This window comes from Bombus terrestris, chromosome 13 (assembly GCF_910591885.1).
Source record: "Bombus terrestris chromosome 13, iyBomTerr1.2, whole genome shotgun sequence".
Taxonomy (NCBI): Eukaryota; Metazoa; Arthropoda; class Insecta; order Hymenoptera; family Apidae; genus Bombus; species Bombus terrestris.
Window position 1 is genome coordinate 14,270,318 of NC_063281.1, and position 24,600 is coordinate 14,294,917.

The window sequence follows — 24,600 nt, forward strand, 5'->3', positions numbered from 1 at the left end:
ATATATAGTATATGTTATTGGACAAGATCGATGAAATCTATGTTAGGATAATGGTACTATATGATAATCTAGAATCTAGAAATTTCTTTCGCAATGAAATTATTATATAATTTTTCGAGCCCCTAAATTGTTGTTGTACCACAGTTGAAACGCTTATATCACATTTTCATTAAATTATTACTTTGCGTTAGTATGTTAGACTCATTTTCTAGATATCTAAATGACCATGTTACCTGAAATATGGTATACAAATTCATCACGGGCCTTAAGCGCTACCTACACAACTCTCTGTGCGACATTGAAATATTTTGATATCAATAATTTGTCGAAGAATTTGTTTGATTTATATATGATTTAAATTCGTATTTATTCGTATTTAAATTCGTATATATGATTTAAATTCGATTTAAATTTTATTCGTTTCATAAAACTTAATTATCTTTCTCGCAAATCTGTTTCTTTGTTCATGAAACAATACATAATTTTATTCATTTACTATACATGTGATGTCATTCGTTTGTCATCTCACTTTTACATCAACATGTATAACCTAATGTGTACATATTCGACCGATAAATAAACCAAACCATATCGATCGTATGAGAAATACTAATGGCTAGTGACATTCTTCTATAAAACGGAACGTGTTACCAAGATTTTAAAGAATAAAGTATATTAAAAATATGGTCGTTGAGTTTAATATTAACTCTTAATCCCCTGTGTATAGTGCCAACGTTTATTTATTCTTTGAGATTTAAATGAAGTAAGACAATGTGAATAAACTTCATATGACAGCAGTAGGGGATAAAGCTGGAAGAGAGAAGGATCTTGAAATTTTCGTAAAGCATAGTAGCTTGGTGAAATATTTATTACAATTAATTTACATTATCTTAATAGCGCGTTATCGATAATATATATATATATATATATATATATATATATATATATATATATATATATATATATATAAATATTATGTTTCGGATCCAATACTCATTTTAAATATATCGCAGAAATGTTTTATACTGAGTAGAAAATGGATAAGTAAGTCGTTGTTTGTTCGTCTTAATGTATGTAATTTTTTACATTAGATTCATACGTACAAAAAAAATATACTATATAGCGTATTGCATTGTAGGATTCTATTCTATGACATGTTACGGTTAGATCTATGATGAAAGAAGTAATGGCTTAAAAATGAAGCTGTATAAGTTGATAGTTCATCAAAAGACCTTTAGTGAAGAAGATTTAATAATCAATCCAAAAGATCACCCTAGTATAAAAACTGGAGATGTTGTTGAAATTTATCACCCGGAGGTTGAATTTAGCCGTCTACTCCTTCAAGTCACATCCTTTAAAGAAGATTTACAAGGAAGGGAGACAATTAGCGTGGAGAACAATGTAGCCACAATGTTTCAATTAAGAACATTTGCAGATGTATATATGAATGTTGTTAATCCAGACGATGTAGCTTTGGATTCCATTGAACTTACCTTCAAAGACCAGTATCTGGGTCGTAGTGAAATGTGGCGTTTGAAAAATAGCTTGGTAGAATAGATATTGTTTATTTTTCAATTTGTATCCAAGTATTTTGCTCTCTTGTCTTTTATATAAATTTGTTTATTAGGTCAACACTTGCGTATATATGAACAAGAAGATCGAATTCTGTGGAGGCAGTATCAGATGTCAAGTATATGAAATGTGGTCACAGGGTGACAGAGTCGCTTGTGGTGTTATAACTAATGATACTAAGGTTTACATTTGAATATAGTGGAAAAAGAAAGTATGTGTAAAATTACGTCTTAAAAATTTATCTTTTAGGTTGTGTTTCGTTCTTCCACCAGTATGGTGTATCTTTTTATTCAAATGAGTTCAGAAATGTGGGATTTTGACATTCACGGTGACTTATATTTTGAAAAAGCTGTTAATGGATTTTTAGCTGATTTATTTCAAAAGTGGAAAAAGAATGGCAGTAATCATGAAGTAACGATTGTTCTATTCTCAAGAACATTTTATAATGCTAACAGTCTGGAAGAATTTCCAAATCACATGCGTGAATGTTTACAACATGATTATAGGGGAAGATTTTATGAAGATTTCTACAGGGTGGTAGTTCAAAATGAAAGATTTGAAGATTGGAGTAACGTGTTGGTACAATTACGTAAACTGTTCACAGACTATCAAAAAATTGTATTAGAATATCATCAAAAATCAGGTGTCTCTATACCAAAAGCAGTAAATTCAACAGCTGCACAGGGCAACTTTTTAGAAGTACTGAACATGTCTTTAAATGGTAATATTTAAACAGGCACACGCACATATATATATATATAGTTTAATTTATTACAAAGTATTTCGGTTAATTTAGCTCGCTTACAGTGTTTGAGAAACATTATCTGGATCGTAGTTTTGATAGAACTGGTCAGTTGTCGGTGGTGATTACACCTGGCGTAGGTGTTTTTGAGGTTGACAGAGAGTTAACGAACGTTACAAAACAAAGAATTATTGATAACGGAGTCGGTAGCGATTTGGTGTGTGTCGGAGAACAACCATTACATGCAGTACCTTTATTAAAGGTATTTACGCTTATGAAAATATTATACAGCACTATAATAATAATGTTATAAATGTTAATATTTGTGATATAATTTTAGTTTCACAATAAGGATACATCTGTTAACGCGCCTGATGACTATAGCATGCCGCACTGGATTAATCTAAGTTTTTATTCAACAAATAAAAAAATTCCTTATTCAACATTTATACCTCGTATAAAACTTCCTCAGAGAGTGTCAAAACAATCAGCAGAAACGATCAGCGGAAAATTGCAGTGCAAAAGTAAGCTTTTACAAGAAGATGCAAAGGAATGTTTACACAATACTTTGTTTGACTATGATGCATACGATGCACAAGTCTTTCAATTGCCTTCAGTCCATACGTCAAGGTAAATTCAATTATTAAGTTAAATGCCGAAACTTTAACGCCAGAGGTTCCAGTTTAAAATTTTCTATAAGTAGTTTGCAACGAGTTACGACGAGAACTAAAAAGACAAGCGTTGCCAGCATGGAAACACATAATAACGCGCATATACTGAAACTTCTGAAAAGAAAAATGTCAGATCCTGATATACATCATCCACCACCTGAATCTCACTCACCTCCAGCTGCGACAAGAAGCGCGGCAATCTTGATACCTTCTAGAACAGATGACGTAACTAGTAGCGAATCCAACGGAGAAGTCAATGGTATGCATTGAAATTACTTGTACATATTATAATAAGTGTTAATAAGGTATCGAAATATAATCGTATTTAACAACTTATTATACGTTACGTAGAATCGAGGATATCAGTAAAAAGCGATTTAACCGATTCAGAAATATCACCGCCATTTAGGCCGGTTGTTGGTAGTGCTGGAAGCCCCACAAATACAATATCTCAACCTACAACTATTAGGCCTAGTAGAGCACTTATTAATCCTTTTGATCCATCTCACGTTACAATTAAATTAACTAGTAACAGACGAAGATGGACGCATATTTTTCCTAAAGGTAATTACTAATAAAGAAAAGAAATTGCATAATCGTTTAAATTTAACTAATATCGTAGGGCCAACAGGTGTACTTATACAGCAACATCATTATCAAGCTGTGCCAACACAAATGTGTTCAGAATCACAATCTGATGCTACCTCCACTATAAGCGGTTCCCCTATGGAACATAACGACATCTCTAACTCAAATCAGTTTCAAGATCGTTAGTATTTCATATAAAATACATAAGTCGTGTATTAATATAATACAGCACCGCAACTATATTTCTCATAGACACAAAGAATAAACCGCAGAGATTAAATCTTCTACTATCAGGCACTGATAAAAGTGGGAATCCGATATCCTCTACGGGCAATAAGTCTTTGACATTGTTATGGGGTGCTACTGGTGAACAGGAATGGACACCGGCACTTACAACAGGTTTGCATATATTCTAATAAAGTCACATTTACAACATAAATATACTATATAACTACTGGCAAATAATATTTTATAACATATCCAAATAACAACATTAGCCATATTATTATTCACAAGTTATCCACAAATTATTATAAAATGAGTTTACAGTTTGAAGAAAGAATTTTGAAAGGATTTTTAATTAAACAAACGATTAGTTCATGCGGTACAAAATATTAGACAATTAATTACGGATGTATAATGCTTCTTGGCAATTTTAGGAGAACAATAAAGGCATACATAAGTAAAATAATGTAGGTGTGATATTATAAAATATTCAACCGATGCACAAATTCATACAGAGAACTTCATTCTTATCATTCATACTTAATACCAAGAAGGATTAATCAATAAAATTTTGAAACATAATTTCTTAAAGAATGAAAATAGTTGATACAAATTTCAGGAAAAGATATTACTTTCCAAGTAGAAATGAATGAAAGTTTAATACACAGTCACACAATCATCATGCATAAGAAGTATTTTCATTCTTGGACATATTCATATTTATTTTTGAGGCTCATCGATCATTTATATGAATAATATTATTATTACATTTATTTCCATGCTATGGTACGTCTTATTGGGATGCAACGCTGGACGCATTGACGCGTGTGTGATGTACAACTATGATGTCACATTAAACAGCAATCATAGGTTAGCGCCATACGTTATTGGGGGTTGATTCGGTTATGGTACACATTCTTTCCTTTTTTCTTTTTTTTTTTTCCAGGGCATTAAATTTGTAGTAACTTTTGTTCTTCATAGCTCTAGTCTTTATGATTCTTCTATGCATGTATGTCCTCTGTTGCAAAAAAGTAATTCTAATTCCAAAATAATTTCTATAAATAATCTATTAAATATTTGTTACTATTACGATTATTTATACACCTACATAGAATTCTTTTGTTATTTCTTATTTCTACTTGTTTCATAAAATATTTGCACTATTCAAAATTCTAATTTCTTCCGATTCTCTATATATACTATGAATTTCATATCATATATTCTTCAAACATTCTCTCATCTGCTTTATAATCCTTCCACTCTATCATCTCGCTTTAAGATCGCACTTACTTATATTACTAGTAATAAGTAGTATTACGATATTTGATATGATTTACTAATAATGTATAGAAATTTAATTTTATGGGAATAATTGAAGTACCTTTTTCTTTTATGTAATTATTGTTGATGTGGTATATTTGTTTCGATTATGCGTACACATTCGTCTCCTTCGATATTATTTTCACAAACTTGGTTTGTTATGCTTCGTAACAAACTATTTCGAGAATTCATTTACGTTACAAATAATACTTCTTGCATTGCATGCTTTAGTACTAAATCATGGTCATTCTGGATTTCATATACTGGTAACACATATTGTAATACTAATATAATCACTATCTTTGTTTGGGGTGCATAAATTATTTAATATGTACTTGCACTGTACAATAATTTTGTGAAAATTTCTCCTGTGTATTATATCTGTGTATTTTCGCATTAACTGCTGCATAATACCTAGATTTAGTATCTACGTAGTCACGAAAATTAACATTATATATTAAAAATAGTTCATTTATTTATTCATTTGAAGCAGTCTAAAATGCAAATTGCATTTTTCATATATATCCTACATCTTATTTTGTAGGCGTTGATTGGAAATCATTGACAATCCCAGCATGTTTGCCAATTACTACAGATTATTTTCCCGATAAAAGAAGTTTACAAAACGACTACGTTGTGTCAGACTATAATCTATTGCCTGACGACGTTAATACAGATTTTGCTCAACAACGAGCAATATATAAAAAACCTTTAACAACTGCCGAAGTATTTAAGGAGCTTGTATCGCAACGATTAGCACAGGTATTATGCCAATCATGCCTTCAAACGTGATCTTTTCCCGTATGTGTGCAATTCTGTGTAACTATGTTTATTTTCTTTTTCTTTTCTCTTTTTTTTTTTCTTTTCTTTATCTTTCTCTTCTTTTCTTCTCTTAATCAAGGGTTTTCAATTAATTATTTTACCGCAAAATAATCAAAATCAGAGCCATACACCCGGTAGTAATGCTGTCCCTGCAATAAGCTCTGTAATGCGGGGACGGCAAACAGAATCAGAACCGAAGGAGGAATATTTGCTAAGCATTGGGAGAATATTTCACAAAATATCTTTATTCGATAATTGTATAACAGTAACAAGATATCGGCCAAGGTGAGAAATCGCGCTACAAATTAATAAGAAGTAAAGAGAGAATATTTGAATGTATCGTTTACAGGCATCCTTACCCTCCGTTCAATATTCATTATCTTTATCGATTTCACGCACCTCATCACGACACGTACGAAGTATCATGGGTATCTTTTACAACGGAGAAGCTTGAAAATTACAATTGGAATTATTTGGATCATTACATCTGTACCAGGGGCCATACTGATTTTGCTTTAGTAGAGGTAAGATTTGTATCGTATATTATTTCAATTTTTTCTGAGATCATTAAAAATTTCTAGGCGCTTAAATACTGGAGATTTCGCGTGTTTTTACTTCCTTTGCACAATTCGGCTACTCGAAAATTTTTAGAGGGATCATCAAGATGTGATATATATACACCTCTCACCACTTCCGAACAAGTGTCTCTCTTGGACGGATTTTTACGGTTCATCGAGCTGTGGCCGAATAAAATACGCCGCCCGAATCCGAACAAAAATTGGGTAACTTTTGCATAAAATTTTTCTAATATATAACATAGCCTGACTTTTCAGTTTATGGGAATTGAAAGATGTAAAACATAAACTTTTTAAATCGATTGAAATTATCGAAAAGAGGAAGGTTGAGTAAAATCCAATTGATAGATGTTTCGCTATTATTCCCTGGGTTTTTTTTTTTTTTTTTTTTTTTTTTTTTTTTTTTTTTTTTTCCCCTAAACTAGAACATTACGTTTTACTTTGGGTTTAACTAACGATCTATTTTGTACCATATTGCGCTGTACTTTTGCACTCTAGAATTGACTGTCGCATGCCTGATGTACGACGCCTAAGTAACGCAATTTTGGTGCTTTTGTTAGTTTCGAATATCGATTAGTTCGTTTAATATCAAGAGTTGTAATTTTCATTTATTTTTCTTTATTTCGCAGTTTTTGTTTTGCAAGAGTTTTAACGCAGCGCCATTGTAATTTATAGCGTGTTTCTTTCAGTGGTTTCACTAAATGTGCAGGACGCAACAAACAGTAACACGAGGGTTAATTTAAGTTTAAAAAAAAGAGCACGATTTCTTCACAAGCTTATTTGTCACTCGATAAATCACTTACGGTGGCCTATTACCTACTCGAATTTGACGATATTTTATCACGTACAGACTAATTATTTTCAAATAACAATCTCTGAACTAGTATTTATAGCTATGGCGAGTGTCGATGTCAAAATTACGCAGTTACACGAGAGAGATGTACACGTAATCGTAGGTAGAAATAGATGAGTGGAATGTTAGGAGAGGGCATTTAGCATGATATGTTTCAGAATCCTTCGACTCTAGGTGGTGTTTCCCAGAGAGATCCTGCCTCTCACTTGACCAGACGCAGGCACAGCACGAGCCTGATTGTCCTCACTAACCAGGTACATCCTCGCATCCTGTAGCCTCAGTACGCTGATCCGGATGTCAATGAAATCATTATCATCTCTATCCATGAATCTCAGAATATACGCCTCCTTTGACAATAAGAAAGGGGAACACCCATGAATTCTTGATGTTCTTTTTTTAATCTTTATATATTAGTTACATCCCGTTCTTTAGTAATGTTAGATTCTAACAGCAAGCTTGTCAGAACATTCAGACAGCTTACACAACGTATTACACAATGCAACCATGCTTGATATCTGCCTTGAATGCGCACATGATTTTTTAGCAAGCTTTTGTGTAATGCAAAACGCCAACATTTTATTTATCTTCTTCTCTCTTCGTCGATGCAATAATGCTCTCTGAATAAAATGTTAACAATGCATTACATAATGAAACAGACCGGTGATATACTACTTCATGATCATGAGCTTGTTCATACATTTACAGTTACCCATACTATTCATCATGCTTTTCAGACCAATCTAGTCGGCAGCTCTCCCTTCAGGGAGCGACTCGGAAGCAATCGTCTACCAGAGAAACCGAGACCAAGGTTTGAATAAGCTTAGATTGATGATTTCGGCATTGTTGCTTTGGCAAATGTAATAGTATAGCTTGCAACCTATTGCATCTTGCAACGAAATGTCCATTGAGATTTGATGTTTGATACCTTTTCATTTTGCTTGTTCGCTTCTGTGCTGCATCGGTTTAATTACTAAATATTAACTGCTTTAAATTGTTTATATACGACGCGAATAATTATATTTGCCGTTGATACAATCATATTATACAAAACGATTGAAAATCGAATTGTTATTGCTGGAATTATAAGTCAAGTATTTATGGAGTTTTTTTATTGATTTATTCGATACGTATTTCGATATTATTTATTGATACAATAAATGATAAGGCATCGAAATTATATTCATTGTATATTAAAAAAACGTAGAGAAATTTATGCAGCTCTGGCCATTCAGTTTCAGTTTTATGAGTATATATTTTTGTATGAATATGCACATTGAAACCAATACCGCACATAATTCCCGACGAACTGCACATCTGCATGTCTTACATAACGATGCTGGCAAAACGGTAAAGATTTGTGTGTATCTGTTGTACAAACAATTATTATGTAGCATTAAGGAGGCTGGTCTAGAAATTCCATATTATTCAATTGATATTGCGTTATTTGCTTTAAGATATCACAATGCTTCTACTCTGGTGATGAACACAAAGGTACCTTTGATTCAAATTTCTGGGAAGGGTGTGCTCAGAATAGAAGAGAGCTGTATTTGTAAATGTTCCGAGTACAATCTTTGTACATATTTCCCATTCTATACTTTTCAGCTGCTTTCATCCTCCTTTTCATCATTTAGCAAAAATGAGATACAGAGCATTTGTACCATTTACTTTATCATAGGTAATGGCAAAATGTTACAGAAAATTTCCAAGAATGTGATTTACAATTGTACAAATACTCTGTATGGTAGAAAATATTGGTAGTGAGTGAGGGAGTGACGGGGTTCTCTGTACAGGAGAGGCATGTAGTGAATACCGCTGCGACTGCCCGCACGTGCCTCGACACTCCTCGCCACGTGCCAAACAGGTTGGTGTTTTAATCTTTTAAATTTCTTCGACTTAACTTTAAACTTAAATATTCGCCATTGACGGCAAGATATGTATGTGCATCTATATTACAATACCGAAGCATGAATTAAGCTATCAACTCTTACATTTAAATATTAATATATCGGTTCTATCCTTATCCTTTGTATGTACATACATATTCTATCTATATACAAGGCATTCTATCTTATACTTTTGTCTGAAAAAGAAAATAAATAGCATTATGCAGATGCAAATTTTGTTGCTTTTCACATTAGACATTGCTTAATTTTCTCTATTGCTCTGTTTCTCTGCCATACACTATCGTGATAATATAAACACTATGTTATGTATTAATTGGTTTCACTTGTTTTTGTTAGATCAGGTTCCAAAGTGATGGACAGAGGACGAATCTCACCCGCCAGCGAAGCTGTGTTACCCCTTTCACTTGAGCAACAGCAAGACCATTTCGATTCTAACGAAGATAGGTAAACTAAACGTCGGGTTTCTTCGTCTCACATACATCCGCATAAATCGTTTGCATAAACGCTATATTAATTATCTCAATTTCGTTACTAGTAGTACAAACATGGAATTGACAAGGTTAAAGAACACCGCGCCAAATAACGAAATTCTAGAAGCAATGAAACACCAACAAAACGGCGTGGGATTCCTCACACAACACCCATCTCTTCCAAGCCAAACATTTGTTAGCGCAGATGCAGTGCAATGGTTAAATAATCACATAGAAGGAGGAGTAACAGTGGAGAGTGCCATCAATATCATGAATGTAATAATATTACGTTGTTAGTTAGTATACGGTGAAATTATTGGTTCTGTATGTATTTTTATAATATACTTTCATCTAGGGTATGATACAAGACAAGCTCATATGCCACGCGTCTGGAGATTTTTCTAAACCATTCATTCTAGGATTTTATTTGTATCACATAGTACAAGATAAAGAAAATCAAAGAGGTAAGGGAAATTATTGTATATTAATTTGTTATCTATTGTTTGTATAATTTTTCCTATTTTTAAGCTGGCGATTATTTCTCGCCCCTGGGTGATTTGCAAAGCTTTGAAAATGAATGGGTAGAAGTCGAAATAAGGGCACCCAAAGGCTGGTGTGAACCATCTTCGCCAGGATCATTCCCCCTGATGTCATCTCCGATGACTATACCTAGCTGCGATACTACCATTGTAGACGAATCAAACGTAGCGCCGTTTCTTAAAGATGAGTTAGACATATCCGACATGGCGGATGAACATGGAGAATGGCAAGGTAACTTTTTATACTTCTGCTAGCGTTACTTTTTGGTGTTTATGTATTTTCCATTTCTTATTTCTCCTAATTCACGTATTATTCACTTTGTCTCTTAGTTCCGTCATATAAACATACTCATCTGGATATAGACATAAACAATAGAAGCGACAGAATCGAATGGGGACATCTAAGATATCAATCTATATACAAAGTAGATCATTCTTACGAACTAGTGGTACAATGGGTTGCATCATCTGGTAGTATCGTCGCTGACCTTGTAAGTATATAATTTTTGTGATCTAAAGCGAGTTCATATTTCGAAATATAACTACTACGTTTGGATTTCAATCTGGGAAGATATTTGTGTGGCAACGTAAGGCTCAAATGTGCGGAATTCAAATGGTTCCTATCCCAAGCGATCTACTAGCATTACCGTTCACTTTAAAAAGTGATCCTTTAAGGGGGCCTATTTTTATACCATTAAATACAGAGTGTCTTATGGCAAACAAACAACATCTTTTCGAAGGTTTGCTCTCAGTATCAATGCGAATTAAAAGAGATATATAGAACGAACGGTTATCAATGATTAATCCAATGGTTATCGATGGTTCTTGATTGCAGAATTTCGAGAAGTAACCTACGAACAAAGACTCTTTCTTTTTCAAGAGACGATTGTACAAAGATTTGGCTTTGTTCCATGCCTAATAGAAAGTACTGAAAACGATCATCAGTACGTTCATATGACCGGCAATGCATTCATACTGATTCCATCTACGACAAATACAAGATCACGTCCTCGAACCGCTACCAACATAGTGAGACGAAACACGGGACAAAAGGGATATCCGATTCATTCTGATCAACCCAGCCCTCATGAAGCTTACATTACGAGACACGTTAGCGGGAAGAACAAAGATGACTACAACAAAGATAAGAGGGTAGGTAATCTGTATAATTCTTTGAGGAAGAAGTTGTTAGAGAAACGAATTCTCATCTGTTTAGATTGGTTTCCTTTGGTCGTGGAATCACATGCTTAGTAGAAAATGGAAATCATCATCCACGTTAGTTGGCGATGAATTGTTTCAGAAAAAGCTCATACAAGATTTTAGGCATTTTTGTTCGAATGGGGACAATAGATTGAAACAGTTCTGGGAACATTGCTGGGAGATAAAAGAAAAATCCTGCACGAAAACAATCTAAAGGATCAAGTGGAATGTATAACGTAAATATTGTTTTATAAGCATTGTATTTCAATTGTAGTAGTATTTAGAAAATTTAAGTAGTATTTAGAAAATTTAATTTCATCGCCATTAAAGTAAGTACTTCGTTTTAGACGATTAAGAAATCATTTCGAACGTAACATGTTCCTTGGGATACAATTGTTATTGCGATAACGGAAGTATGTACAGAATTAAAGATATATATTAATGCTTAAAAGAACGATGTAAATGAACTGAAAACTAATGTTTGTAATATATATGTTTCAAGTTCACTTACAATTAGTTTGCATAAGCATCTGTTGTTTTTACGGCACCGATAGTAGTAAATTTATAATTTTTCTTACTCGTTGATACGTGTATTTATACATCTACGAAAGAATGGAAACGAAGCTATATTGAAATAAAATGGCCTGTATTTTTATTGAACTGAACATTTTTAGAAATGTTGTTATTAACAAAAATATCACATTTATTTAATTCTACACATATAACATTTCGCTTTAGTGCTATATAATTGTATTTCAATCTCAATTCAGAGAAATACCGGGGGTTCGTATTAACGTCACCACATACTTTCACACGTTTAAAGTCATCATAAAGAGTATTTAACATATTATTAACATTTTAATTTTGCTTATTTTTAATATTCTATGTCTAATGTTCTAGTATTATTCCGTACCATACGTTACATAAAAATATATTTTATGTCAAAATATTACAAAATTTTAAATAGAATGTAGAAAAATTATGTTGCACATTGAACAAATGTTAATTATTTATGTTCAAAGAGTCAATAATTATTTAGAAATTATTTGCATCTCGATGTAAGCATAATTTACATACATACCTATTCTTGTCAGTAAGCTACTCTAGAGGGAGATGCCGCGAAGTATTTCTTGTTCTTCCTCATAAATGTCCGACTGTAACAATATCCGAATATGAGTACCGTACGTAATTGATTTCAAGTTAAAAGTACGTAGTGATAAGGTGCGAACCTAGAAGTAAGTGGAGTATTAAAGAAGCCACGGGAAATGCTGCGTTTAAGTAAAGATTCCTGAGATGGTGTATGCTGTAATTCACCAGTTCTATGAGTACCAATATTGTTTAGATTTTCGGGATTAACGAAATTTGCCCAATAATCTGAAGGAATTTTCAATAAATTTTCCACTATCTGTAAAAAGAAAAGTTAAAAAAAAAAAAAAAAAAAAAAAAAAAAAAGAAGGGTCAAGCAAGCATTATTTAGTCTTTTCAATATTTTATTACAATACTTACAGCGACTTGATTACTTGTCTCTGAAAGAAGAGAATTGGGTGATGGTTTCTGGCAACTATAGCCGACCAAAGTAGGCCCAAAAACTTTAGCTAAATTAGTTATTGGCATTTTACATTCTGGGCTACTCGATACTCTTTGCAAGTGCAAGATTAAAAAGGCAAGCGTGTCTCTGTTAGGTTGAGGTAGTTCAGAAATTGCTTGATATAAAGCAGCATCAGCGTCTTGTTTATCAGTAATAGTAGTTGCCCGAACAAAGTCTGCCCATAATCCGACAGTGATTAAAGGCTCTCGTAACGATCTAAGGATAAGGAGGAAACTAAATAAATTGTTTCACTTCTATAGAACAAAATATCCGAATCAACGTACCTAAGGAAATCTTTAAGAGTAGAACATATTGTAGATATATCGACATCGGAAAGATTGGGGGCACCTTTGCCTTTAAGGAATTTCTCTTTCAGACATTTTACCTCCGTTAAACCGCCATTTACCCTGTACAATCCTTGTTCGCTCATTCCTCTCAATTCTATTTCGTTGATGCAATGAACAACCAATGACGGTACCATTGGCGGGATCATCGGTGTATAATCTGCTATCGTTCCCTAAGAACAGTTTGTTATCACTTTTCATCATATACAAAGATGCCGCAAGTTTCAACAGCTTACCGATGTTCCTCGTAGCGTAGGTGTATTTCCAGTAGGTACGCATGGTAATGGAACTAAGTCTTTACATTCCATATGAGCCGTAGCTCTACAGTCTTTACATTTCAGGGCTACCTTTCCAAATCGAATCCTAAAATGTTATTTGTAAATGTTATTTATAAATGTTATTTATTTCTATGACACTTGTACGAACCGAATCCCTATATGAATATTTTACCTCTTGTCACATGGTGTACAAACTTCCGGTTTAATTACCGTCTTCGCTACAAAGCTATGCCCTCTAGCCGATTTCGTATTTAATGTATATCCGCCTATGTTTGGACTAGGTTTAAAAACGCCCTCAGAATCCGATCCTGATGTAAGAGCTTCTATTTTTGGCGCAGAAGGCTGTAATATAATTTTCACTCTGTTATTTTAACTGAAATTTCAGAAACATGGAAAAGAAAGAAAGATGTGTTTAATTCGAATAAAACAACTCACAGCAGTATCCATTTGAATATCGTTCGTATCAACGGGTGTCAATTTTGATCTACTACGATCACCACTTTTACGTCTTTTACGCGAATTATGTAAAGGTTCCTGTGGATCTATGTTTTCATCCCCAGGTATAGCTTCAATTACAGAAGATGCAGTGATATTGCCATCTTTTGGCACCACTACTGTAGTTGTGGCTACTATTCTATCAGACGAAGTTAATTCTGCAGCTTTTTGTACCGTACTACGTCGCTTTTTCGTGGAATATTCACCACTTGGTCTGTGCTCTTTCCATTCACGTTTCTTATGATTTTGTTGAATGATTGCACTAATATCTAAATCATCTTCTGACTTTGAAAAGCAACTTAAGTCGCTTAAAATAGAGCCAGTGGAGTCCAGCTCCGCTATAGTATTTAGTCTAAAATTGATAATTAATCAATGTTTACCTGATGATGTATCAATCAATAACACTCTGTATAAATAGAAACTCACTTGTCATTTTGATGTACATCCTTAATATTATATATATTACTGTGACGACCGTTTAACGTAGTGTTATTCAAAAATTGTAATTTTTCGCGGGTTTCATCGTTTATATTTCTCCCACCATCATTAAATAAAAGATCTCTGACCATAGCAATTTGTTTTTCCTATATAAAAAGTAACAAGGATACATTGTCATATGTTTAAGAATTATGAAAGAAGAACATATTTACCAATGAATTTCGTTGTTCTTCAACGGTACGCCTTCTCCTTTTCTCTTCATCTAGAAGTCTTCTAGCGTGACTTAATTTTTTATCTAAGTCAGCCGCCTCTTGGTGAGATTTCTCTAAAGCTGAATGAAGACGTTGACATTCTTGTATAGATGCTAACCATTTCTGTCTCATTTCTTCCTGATTTACAGCAAACTTTAGAAATTCTACATAAAAAATAAGATGTATCTTTTATTCAATGCTAGAATTACAAATGATATCACGTACAAGTACAATGATGTTAAATGATATAGTAAATTAACTTGAAACCACGTTAAAGAAACGAAACTGTATGACTGTGTCATCTTTGTTTTCTGTATACCTGTTTACAACAGCAATTTCAACGTTAAATTACAGCACGAATGGAAAAAACACAAGAAATATGGAGAAGAGTATGGGGCATGGAAAATACTTATATACAAAGGCATCGGCATTCGTATTTTCTCAATATACTTTTTTATAATCTAGCAAAACATTGTAGGGAGCAAATATATGAAATCCGAACCTTCTTCGCAAGCTCCGTTTAGGTGTACATTCATACATCGAACCACTTCATCGTGACTCGCCAGCAACGATAACGATGTCATCTTCAAATTGATGTAGAATTCGTTTTAAGAGAAATGAAAATATTTCGTCATGTATACAAACCACGCCAACAGGTTCGCGACAACTTTTTATCGATTATTCCAATTTTACAATGCTTGTATCGTTGCGAATATCAATTCATTCGAACTTTAACCATAAATTCGATAATATGACGCGTGTAATGCATTTCTATCATTAATTTTTCATAATAGTAAGTAGAAATCACTTCTTCGATGCACACACATGGTATCACGCTATATCACTTAGCCGTTGACATTGTAAGTACGTTGAATACGCACAACAATCGCTTCTCGTACAATTCAAATTCGACCAATCAGAGAGACACATTTTCGAGCAGGTTTTTTTTTATTTCTCCGCTAGATGTCTCTCATGTTAATCCAACTATGACAACCTGCATTACCGGCACCTACCAGAGAGAGTACGTTGTATTCTATTTAAAACGAACATTATTCATGTCGAACATCTTTCATATCTTTCCTATTTTTGAACTATCTTATAATTTATTATACATATCATTATGCCAAAATAAAGTTAGAATTCTAATATAGCTCAATATCATTTTATATATATATATATACTTATTTATTTATTGGTTTGTCGGTTATTTGGTTTTTTGCCTTCTTTGAACTATTGCTATTACTCCGGATTCTACTCTTCCTATATGATGTCCTTAGTTTCAAGCTTCCATTCATGAAGTTCATCAACTCCCAAATTACTTTCTCAATGGTTTCCCATTTTTTGGGCATTCAATATTCCTTAATACGTTTGACTTAACTTCTTTGTACATGGGTCATTTACTTAATATATGGTTTCTATTTTCTATTCCTCCTATATTACATATTTGACACGATGGCAGGTTTTCTTCCATTATTTGTGTTATTCCAGCTTTTGGTGTTGCGTTGCTTCTTATTTGCGTGATCCAATGATTCTTTTATTCCGTTTTTTTTTTTAATTTTTCCCAATATCCTTTGGAGAAGTATCTCGATTCTTTCTTTATTATTTCTAATTCAAAGCTAATCCATCCTGTTTCTGCTCGTGCTATACACACTGGCACGTACCTGATTGTACACAGCATTCTTTCCTAATTCGTCTGTATTCCTACGAAGTATGTTAATGTTGCTTTCAGTATTGACTCAGATAGCTTTTCTGCTGGCTCCTATTTATCGACTTTGCAGTTGATAAAGGTTTCCAAATTGTGTATAAAAGTAGCTTTATAAGATACTAATATCTTTTAACAATGACAAAGTCACAAGGAGCATCAAATTTTTTGTATTTTTAACTAGCAATAAACATTACTTACTTATAATTGAGTACACAGTTTTACTTTCATAACAATTGCAGTTTTATGCTCTTTTTAAAAGCATGCAGTTCGAAGGATATAAAGGACGTAACGTTTTAAAGTTTATTAATTTGTGTAAGTATATAAAAGGGCAGATTGATTTACCGCAAATTAGGCAAAAATACATAATTTATTAATAATTACATTACACTTATTAATTACTGATACATAATTTATACAGAAAGATAGATTGCTTTATCGTGCATCAAACACAACAACTAAAAATTTATTAAGGAAAATGACTTGCTTATATTATGTTTATATGTACCTACAACGAGTGTAGGAAGTATTTATAGAATGAATAATTACTATTAAAATCTTATACAGTAATATATATTAAACAACATTGCACAAGTGCATTAGTAACATTTAATAATATCTAATGTGTATTTCTATAAATGTAAAAGGATACGTCTTTTAGTTCGTTTTTTGTACATGATCCTATAACCACATTCTCGGCATCGAATTGGATCTCTTGGGCGTATTTCATTATCATGATGACATTCTACAAAAACAAATAAATTATATACATATTTATAGAACAAAAGTTTATATACATGTTACGAATGGAACACATAAAGATACTAATAAGTTGATGAAAGCTTATGTTTCGTGAAATAAAAAGTGGATTCAAAGAATTTTTAATGTTACACAATATTAACATCTAAATTAAGATGATATAATGAAACATTTATTTAAATAAAACGAAGATTTGACAAGTACGATATTTTTCTTAATGTCATTGCTCAATCAAAACTTTTAGCAATGTATAAATTGTATGATGAAAGGATGGGCAAAGCAATATTTACACAAAGTTTATGTTTATTTCGAAAATACGTGAAAGATACACTAATGCGACATAAAAAGTGAGGTTAGGAATATTTCACGTTTATTATCTTAACTGTACCTCCGCAAATGTATACCATAGCTTGTTTTGGCGTCGATTCCGATTTGCTAGATTCCATTGTACCCAATTTTCAATCAAAACCTTTGCACTTTGCAATAAAGTTTACTGACTATCTCGTTAATCAATTGCACATTTGCCGCCTGTGCATAAGTAGCCACGCAAAGTACGAATGACTACTGTCCTTCTTCCTCTTCCTCTCTCTTTCCCTCTCCCTCACCATCACCATGTCCCTCTACCAGTCCCTCTACCAGTCCCTCTCCCTGTCCCTCTTCCAGACCCCATCCCAGTCCCTCTCCCACTCTTTTATCTTGTTAACCTTTTTGTAATTTCCGAAAATTAACAATTTTTTTCTCGACAACTTCGACGACATTGATTAGCAAAGGTTTGTTAACTATTTTTTTAATTCATTGTAATGAAATGTGGTGTACATAGTGTTTATCAACTCTTTTTTGTGTCTAATTTTTTAAAAACTAAGCAGCCATATCTGTGTACGGAAAGAGGCACTTTTAAGATCTTATTAAATTTAGTAAATGACTAATAACTCTATCATTAATATATCACAGAAATTGTGTTTTTATATCTTATCTATTTCTTTCTCCCCTCTTATTTAGTTTTAGTCGTAAAATTTGCAATTTGTAAGTGAAAATATTTTGATATTAGCCTTTTTTTATCGGGTTGAACTAGTTCGAAAAAGCAGAATAACATTAATAGCAAGCAGGATGTCTCTAGAAATAATGGTACTGCGTTTGTACCTACTAATAGACACGATAGCAATAATATTCTTGTCACTTTTATACATTCGAAATTAATAACACTCGAGCCTCGTGTAACAATTTACTGTTAATAACATACTTTTCAACAGCTCATAAAAATACCATTGATAAATTGTTGCTGAGATTCCGTCGATTAGTAAAACAATTGTGTCAAATCTATTAGTAGTGTTTTTATTTTGCTCTGATGTAATAAAAACACGACAATATTCTCATATTTTCATCCATAAAATCTCATGCGCGTATTGTTGTCGATAAGCATGTGCGTATATAACATAATACATACGATATATACTGTGCATTATACAAATGAAATATCGTATGTAAGTATGTACGTTAAACGAATCTTCTAACTTTCAAGAAATATCTACATATTAAAAAATGTCTATTATGTTAATTATAAGCATAAAGAAAATACGCTTTTTTCATTTTGAAAATTAAAATTATACTTGTATATTATAGTACATTTAATAAGATGTTTCACAAGTAAATATTACCAGTACGGTAGCATTATGTCAAATAATAATATTAACAGTAAAATTATAAACTGAGACTGAGAAAGGAAATTGAAATTAAGTAAACTTTTAACCAACTATATATATTGGATATACAGGTTAAATTGAAATCTTTTTATTACAAAAATATAAAAAATGTCAATATTGATAATAATATATATATTTCTTTCTAAAATATCGGTAAATTATTATATTTGAAAGGATATTAATTATATACATACATGTGAATCAATAGTTACACAGTGTACAAGTTATTCGTTATTCGATACATTTACATTAAACACACATACCAATATACGTACATACGTACATATTTTATGTATATTTAATTCGAAATTAAAATACATTATTTTACTTTAATTACTGCTACATTAACAAAGTTATCGTAGAAAAATTAAACAGAATTTTGTTTAATATGTATATTAGTAATTTCCCCTATATTCCATCTAGTGGATACAATTGAAGCAATGCGATATATTATTATTTAAGAAGTCGTGTAATGATTTTATAGTCGGTTATAATGTTCAAAAATAATTAAGTGGCTTCCCTTGTCTTCCTATGATAAGCATTAATTTAAGAAAGCATAAGCATTAATAAAAGAAAGAAACGATGAGAAGGAAATGAAAAAATATTGAAATTGGTAAAATTGAAGGAATTTTTGTATGCGCACGCGCTGTGAAAGAGAAATCAGAAATCAAAGAGGTCTCCCCAGCAACAGAATTCAGTAAGTCCAGCAGCAGCCGCTAGAGGTAACAGCATCACTAACGCGGCCAAGAATTTCGAGCCAATGGTAGCGCTTGGCAACGAATGGCGGGATGAGTCGGGTCAGCCGATTGGTCGGGCAATTGCCAAGGAAGCTACGGTGGGACAACGGATAAACAGACTTCAAAGTTTCGTAGTGCTTGCAGCGCAGGAACACGCAGAGGGAGAGTCGGTGTCCGCGTGCGCATGTTTGCCGCGAATCTTACTTCGAATCCTTATACATTTAATATTTTAATATTTCTGGTGATACATTTCTGGTGAATTGCTATTTGTCACATGGTTTTGAACACTTTTCACGCAATGTCAATACTGAAATAACATCATGTTGAAGTGACAAGTGAGAAATGGGAATATATCCTCCGGAAAGGCACGAAGATGGATGAAATGGAAAACATAAGTATCTGCGAGACACCTTGCATCACGATAAACTCGAGCAATCGCAGTTGGCACGACAGTGTTAATGACAGTGGTTATGTGTCTATTACTCCGCATTCTGGCGGGTATACACCAATAATTTCAAGATACAGGTCTAGAGTGAGAGCTACTCCAGATTATACAGGAAGAGAAACGGTGGATATATTGGCGCTCCTTGGAGACAAAAGCAATCATTGGAGGATAGTATCTAAAATATTATCCTTCCTTGGACCGCAGGATCTTTGTTCGATCAGTATGGTGTCCAAAACATGGAAGAGAATCTGTATGAACGATTCTAGGGCCAATACTCGAAGACTGATCCATGTAATACTCAGACAGAATGCTAAGGAAAATCTAAAATTAATTAAAAAGTCAAAGATGGAAGGAGATATTCAAAGCAGTCCTAGGAGCAGATACGCCAGGAAAGGATACTTGTTAGAGGTACAGAATCTTCTCCAAGTACCAGGAAATCAACTATCACCTAGCAGTCCACCTGTTTCTCCCAGCAAAGTAAAATTCCACTCTTTCGTCAAGGTAAGTGAATTCTTTGATTAATATTTTTGGGTCATGTATCGTCAAATAACTTTCCGTTACGGAATAGCACAAGATTACTCAGTTTTCTATTCAAAATGCTAGGATATTGTCTTATCAAATGCAGATAAAGATAAATAATAGGTAAAGATAAATAAATGTAAGTATAACTCGAATTATTTTATCTGGTTTTGTACAGTAATATGCAAAATTAGATTTTATATAAGATCACCTTCTTTCTTTTTAGATGAAATTCTATCGTAGTCGACAATTCGTAATAAACTTCACGCTACATAATAATATATAAGATAAGAAATTCAGTTAAACAACTGGTTCATTAACCTGCTTGTCTGTTTGCACGAACGTGAGAAAAAGTGCTACGGGTACGACGTTCACGCATCTTCTAGAACGCGAACGTTGCGTATTTAAACGATATACAAAGTTTCTTTCTGGGGATCGTATTCGATCCCTGTAAAAAAAGAAATACATATATGTTTTACATCAACCGGAGTCATATTCTTCCCTCTTACCGTACAGTATCTCTAGATACTCGAGTAACACAGCCTTTCAACGAGTATTCGTTGTTGTATTCTTATCATTAAATATCGAGTCTCGAAGAAATATTGTTTTGATAAAAATTTGCTGCTGTATCGATTTGAATTAATCTAGTGGCAGGGAGATTTGGATTGTTATCCGTTAGGAAGAGGGCAGGGGGGACCAATTGTTAATTGATGCTTAAAAAGCATCCAGACGCTTATTTATTTTTAACAGTCTTAATCAAAAGATTACGGATATAAGAATTTTTCGATGATTTTGTCCTTTGCGATCATCGTAGTTAAGGATGGTAGAATTTCATAACGCGGTGAAATTGATCTTACAGGCTAATATCGATTTATTATAATTGTCAAAGAACGCGGAAATATCATATCGTTCGAAAAGCTGTTTGCGTCTCTAAATTGATTAATTTTTTTTTTTTTTTTTTTTTTTTTATAGAGAGATTAACGATTTGAAACAGTGATATTATCTAAAATGAATAAGTACTTACATACCGTAAGATGAATCGTGCAGTTAATTTTAACATATCACTAGAGCGTGAAACGTATATTCTTATATACATATATGTAGTCCCTAAGAGAATTGCATAAGAAGATGGTAAGTGATTCTATCAGTGATCGATCGATCTTTTTGTCTATTTATTCAACGGCATTTACCATCATCAACCAATCTATCAAGGACCAACGTTCATTTAACGCAACATCTCTGTTCGATTAATTTACGTTATTGAATTCTATTTTTTAACATTGTGACTACAAAAAGCAATTTCAAACGTTCTATCTTCTATCTGGATCTTACAATTTTATGAAAATTTGATAAAATCAAACTATCTATAAGTGTATAGTACTGTGTAGTACATATAAAAGAAACTATTGTTCTTTTTTTAACTCGTAAGAACTTTATTTGTACAGTTTTATAATGTAATCTAGGGCTTCGGTACAGCATATAATATTTCGGTAGGTTTTTTTTACACCTTGATAAAGTAATTTATTTTACGTTTCTTAATAATATTATACGTTTACGCGTTATCTCGTTGCTAGGTTCGTAATCTCTTATTAATTCGTAGAACTTTTGATAAAACCAACATGTTGTTAATTTTAATGCTTCAATGTTTGTGAGGAGCGTTGGCGCGCTTACGATCGCGCACCGATCGGTAGGATAACTATGTATGTAGTAATTGCATTGTGATTTGTCGTAAGACGCGATTGTTCGCGGACTGGAAATAAAAATATATATAATCGAATCATAGTTTCCCTTTTATTGAATAATAACAACGTACATACATATATAGTCATATTCCATGAGCTCGATTAAGGTGAAGGCTGTAACGTGTGGCGAAGAGATATTATGTTCGATATGAAATATCGTCAGGCGTATCTAAACCTATAATTAGGTAGCTTTTATTCTCCCTTTCTTTCTTCCGTAGTTGCTGTGCCGTCCGAGGTTATACTTTTACAAGCAGAATTTCGAAGAATAATTAGGGAATGGTAACGGATTGGAACACGGTAGCTTAGGATTTCGTTCAACAATCATATAGCTTACGTATGCATATGCGTATGTATGTATGTATCTCGTGGACGTGATTTGCACATGAGCGAACGAACAAATTCGAATTAAGCAACATAATTGTTTCGTCGGCGAGATCATCCGTTTGACGTTGATTTATTGTGATTTCTTCTTTGAAATGCCGCTGGCTCGTCAACCGTGACGGTAGATACGATATATTCCAGTGCTGAAAAATCACCCTCTCGCGACGGATGACGAGCTTTTGGCGCAGCAAATTCTCCGATCTTTAGCGCTAATTTAAGTGTATTATCGAATTAGTAGAATACGAAAGCTTTTCGATAAGTGGCGCATTAAAAGAATACGATAGCCGAGGAAAGTCGACGATGTTACGTATTCGATCGAACACTTACCCACGACAAATTTCTATAAAAATACCGTATACGAAAAATTAAAAATTTGAAATAGTTTGAACGGTAAGGAGGCACAACTATCGTGATTGTAACAGTAAAATTTGAAATCAATGCGAAAACACGCATACAATTTCTCAGACATTTATTCGAAACATACGATCAGTGTATCGTTGTTGAAATACTTTCACGAGCCACTGTATATGTATTTAAAGAACATAATTTGCTAGTATTTTTATATCACGAAGATACATACCTCTACTAAATAGTACTAAATAGTTAGAGTAATTGGAGCGTAATTGGAGTTATTACGTAAGATAACGGAATGGAAATGGAATATTTCGGGATAGTTTTATAAAAGATATTTCAATATTGAAGAATATAAAGATTATACGTCACGTTTAATGAAACTTAAAGTAACAGCAGAGTATTACTTTTATTTTCTATGTCGAGTAATTCTCGAGTAATTCTCGAGTAATTCTCGAGTAATTCTCGAGTAATTCTCGAGTAATTGCCGGATGTTTACACATTTTCCATGTTACGTAACCAGGGCTCTTTTTGCTTGTTGCTGAATTATCTTTGAGGCGATTTGATCCTAGGGGAAAGCAAGCCACGCGCGAACTCGTTTCCCTTCATTCATGGTCAAGCATATTAATGGTAACGTGTCTACTGTGTAAACCGGTGTTGCGCTGCGCTGGTAGGTACGGCAACTACCTGCCGTTAATGCCGTTTGCACCTTCAGCTTTCGTCGGTGTGCATTTCTTCTCGCGTTAAATCGCGATAGTAGTAGATTAAGCAGATTAAGGAGAGTAGGCGACCGCTTTGTTATCGCGGTGCGAGTAACAAAAGCTCTTCGGCATGGCATGCGGCACTCGAAGGTCTTTTGTTGCACGCATCGCGATAATAAAGTATTCGTCAATCTCTTTATTAAACGAATTAGCATTGCATCCCGCGAATTAATCTCATACAATCTTTCTGAACGATCATCGTCCTGGCTTCGCTTTAATTTAGTAAATCTTCGCGGTGTGAAATTTTCCCCACTATCATCGTAATAGGCGTTTGAAATGCCACGACATTTACCTCTTGTCGATATCCTGTTGCGATCCAAATTTATAGGATAAATATACGTACAATGGCGAATAAAAGAATCAACGCAGGCCAGATTTCCTCGTACTCGTAAAATTCTTAATTTCTCTGACAAATTCTCCTTACCGAATTACTTTTAATGCACATTTTCCTAATATAAACGTAATTCGTTGAGAAATTATTAATATCGCGAGATATTATTACAGACGATATCTTGCAACTTTATTTGCTGGCCGATCGATTTTCTAACGATACAAACGATCGGTTTATCGCTTTTCAAAAGCGTGTGATTATCCAGTCAGTGATTTCCCTCGATTTTCACTATTTCAC

At 33.3% G+C, this 24,600-nt stretch overlaps 4 protein-coding genes across 20 annotated transcripts in view; 2 read left to right on the plus strand and 2 right to left on the minus strand.

Moving 5' to 3' along the window:
* The first annotated feature begins 110 nt into the window (after positions 1-110).
* On the plus strand, positions 111-12,146 carry LOC100645421 (GATOR complex protein Iml1). 14 transcript variants are annotated; one of them, XM_048411282.1, is made up of 26 exons: positions 111-1,070; positions 1,139-1,548; positions 1,628-1,753; positions 1,822-2,293; positions 2,380-2,576; positions 2,655-2,944; positions 3,015-3,244; positions 3,337-3,549; positions 3,608-3,754; positions 3,826-3,972; positions 4,660-4,668; positions 5,663-5,880; positions 6,020-6,225; positions 6,290-6,464; positions 6,522-6,722; positions 7,527-7,622; positions 8,103-8,176; positions 9,609-9,716; positions 9,808-10,018; positions 10,098-10,206; positions 10,271-10,513; positions 10,612-10,772; positions 10,853-11,021; positions 11,117-11,433; positions 11,498-11,717; positions 11,829-12,146. In XM_048411282.1, exons 2-25 carry the CDS (start codon positions 1,198-1,200, stop codon positions 11,693-11,695), a joined length of 4,668 nt encoding a protein of 1,555 aa, XP_048267239.1. In that variant the 5' UTR covers positions 111-1,070; positions 1,139-1,197; the 3' UTR covers positions 11,696-11,717; positions 11,829-12,146. The 14 variants fall into 14 exon arrangements, with proteins under 14 accessions (XP_048267239.1, XP_048267238.1, XP_048267243.1 ...); XM_048411281.1 differs by having other exon boundaries at positions 11,498-12,146; XM_048411286.1 differs by having other exon boundaries at positions 9,811-10,018; positions 11,498-12,146.
* On the minus strand, positions 6,165-15,763 carry LOC100646556 (rac GTPase-activating protein 1). Of its 2 annotated transcripts, XM_012315411.3 has the most exons (11): positions 15,378-15,763; positions 14,837-15,039; positions 14,613-14,770; positions 14,127-14,538; positions 13,864-14,033; positions 13,650-13,776; positions 13,354-13,586; positions 12,988-13,285; positions 12,711-12,886; positions 12,563-12,635; positions 6,165-7,715 (listed from the first exon to the last, which is right to left on the minus strand). In XM_012315411.3, exons 1-10 carry the CDS (start codon positions 15,457-15,459, stop codon positions 12,572-12,574), a joined length of 1,923 nt encoding a protein of 640 aa, XP_012170801.1. In that variant the 5' UTR covers positions 15,460-15,763; the 3' UTR covers positions 6,165-7,715; positions 12,563-12,571. The 2 variants fall into 2 exon arrangements, with proteins under 2 accessions (XP_012170801.1, XP_003400120.1); XM_003400072.4 differs by lacking the exon at positions 6,165-7,715 and having other exon boundaries at positions 12,111-12,635.
* A 1,165-nt stretch (positions 15,764-16,928) lies between these two features.
* LOC100644189 (DNA-directed RNA polymerases I, II, and III subunit RPABC4) lies at positions 16,929-17,920 on the minus strand. The gene is made up of 3 exons (XM_003400301.4): positions 17,725-17,920; positions 17,230-17,322; positions 16,929-17,035 (listed from the first exon to the last, which is right to left on the minus strand). Exons 1-3 carry the CDS (start codon positions 17,780-17,782, stop codon positions 17,013-17,015), a joined length of 174 nt encoding a protein of 57 aa, XP_003400349.1. The 5' UTR covers positions 17,783-17,920; the 3' UTR covers positions 16,929-17,012.
* Positions 17,921-19,871: 1,951 nt separating this feature from the next.
* LOC100646633 (F-box only protein 43) overlaps positions 19,872-24,600 on the plus strand; it is a 55,055-nt gene continuing 50,326 nt past the window's right edge. The window contains exons 1-3 of one of the 3 annotated variants that reach the window (XM_048411592.1): positions 19,872-20,719; positions 20,822-20,876; positions 20,964-21,221. In XM_048411592.1, coding sequence (XP_048267549.1) covers positions 20,147-20,719; positions 20,822-20,857 — 609 coding nt within the window. In that variant the 5' untranslated portion in view covers positions 19,872-20,146 and the 3' untranslated portion in view covers positions 20,858-20,876; positions 20,964-21,221. Of the gene's footprint in view, positions 20,720-20,821; positions 20,877-20,963; positions 21,222-24,600 lie in introns of those variants that run through there. The other 2 variants (XM_020866189.2, XM_003400242.4) reach the window with 2 other exon arrangements.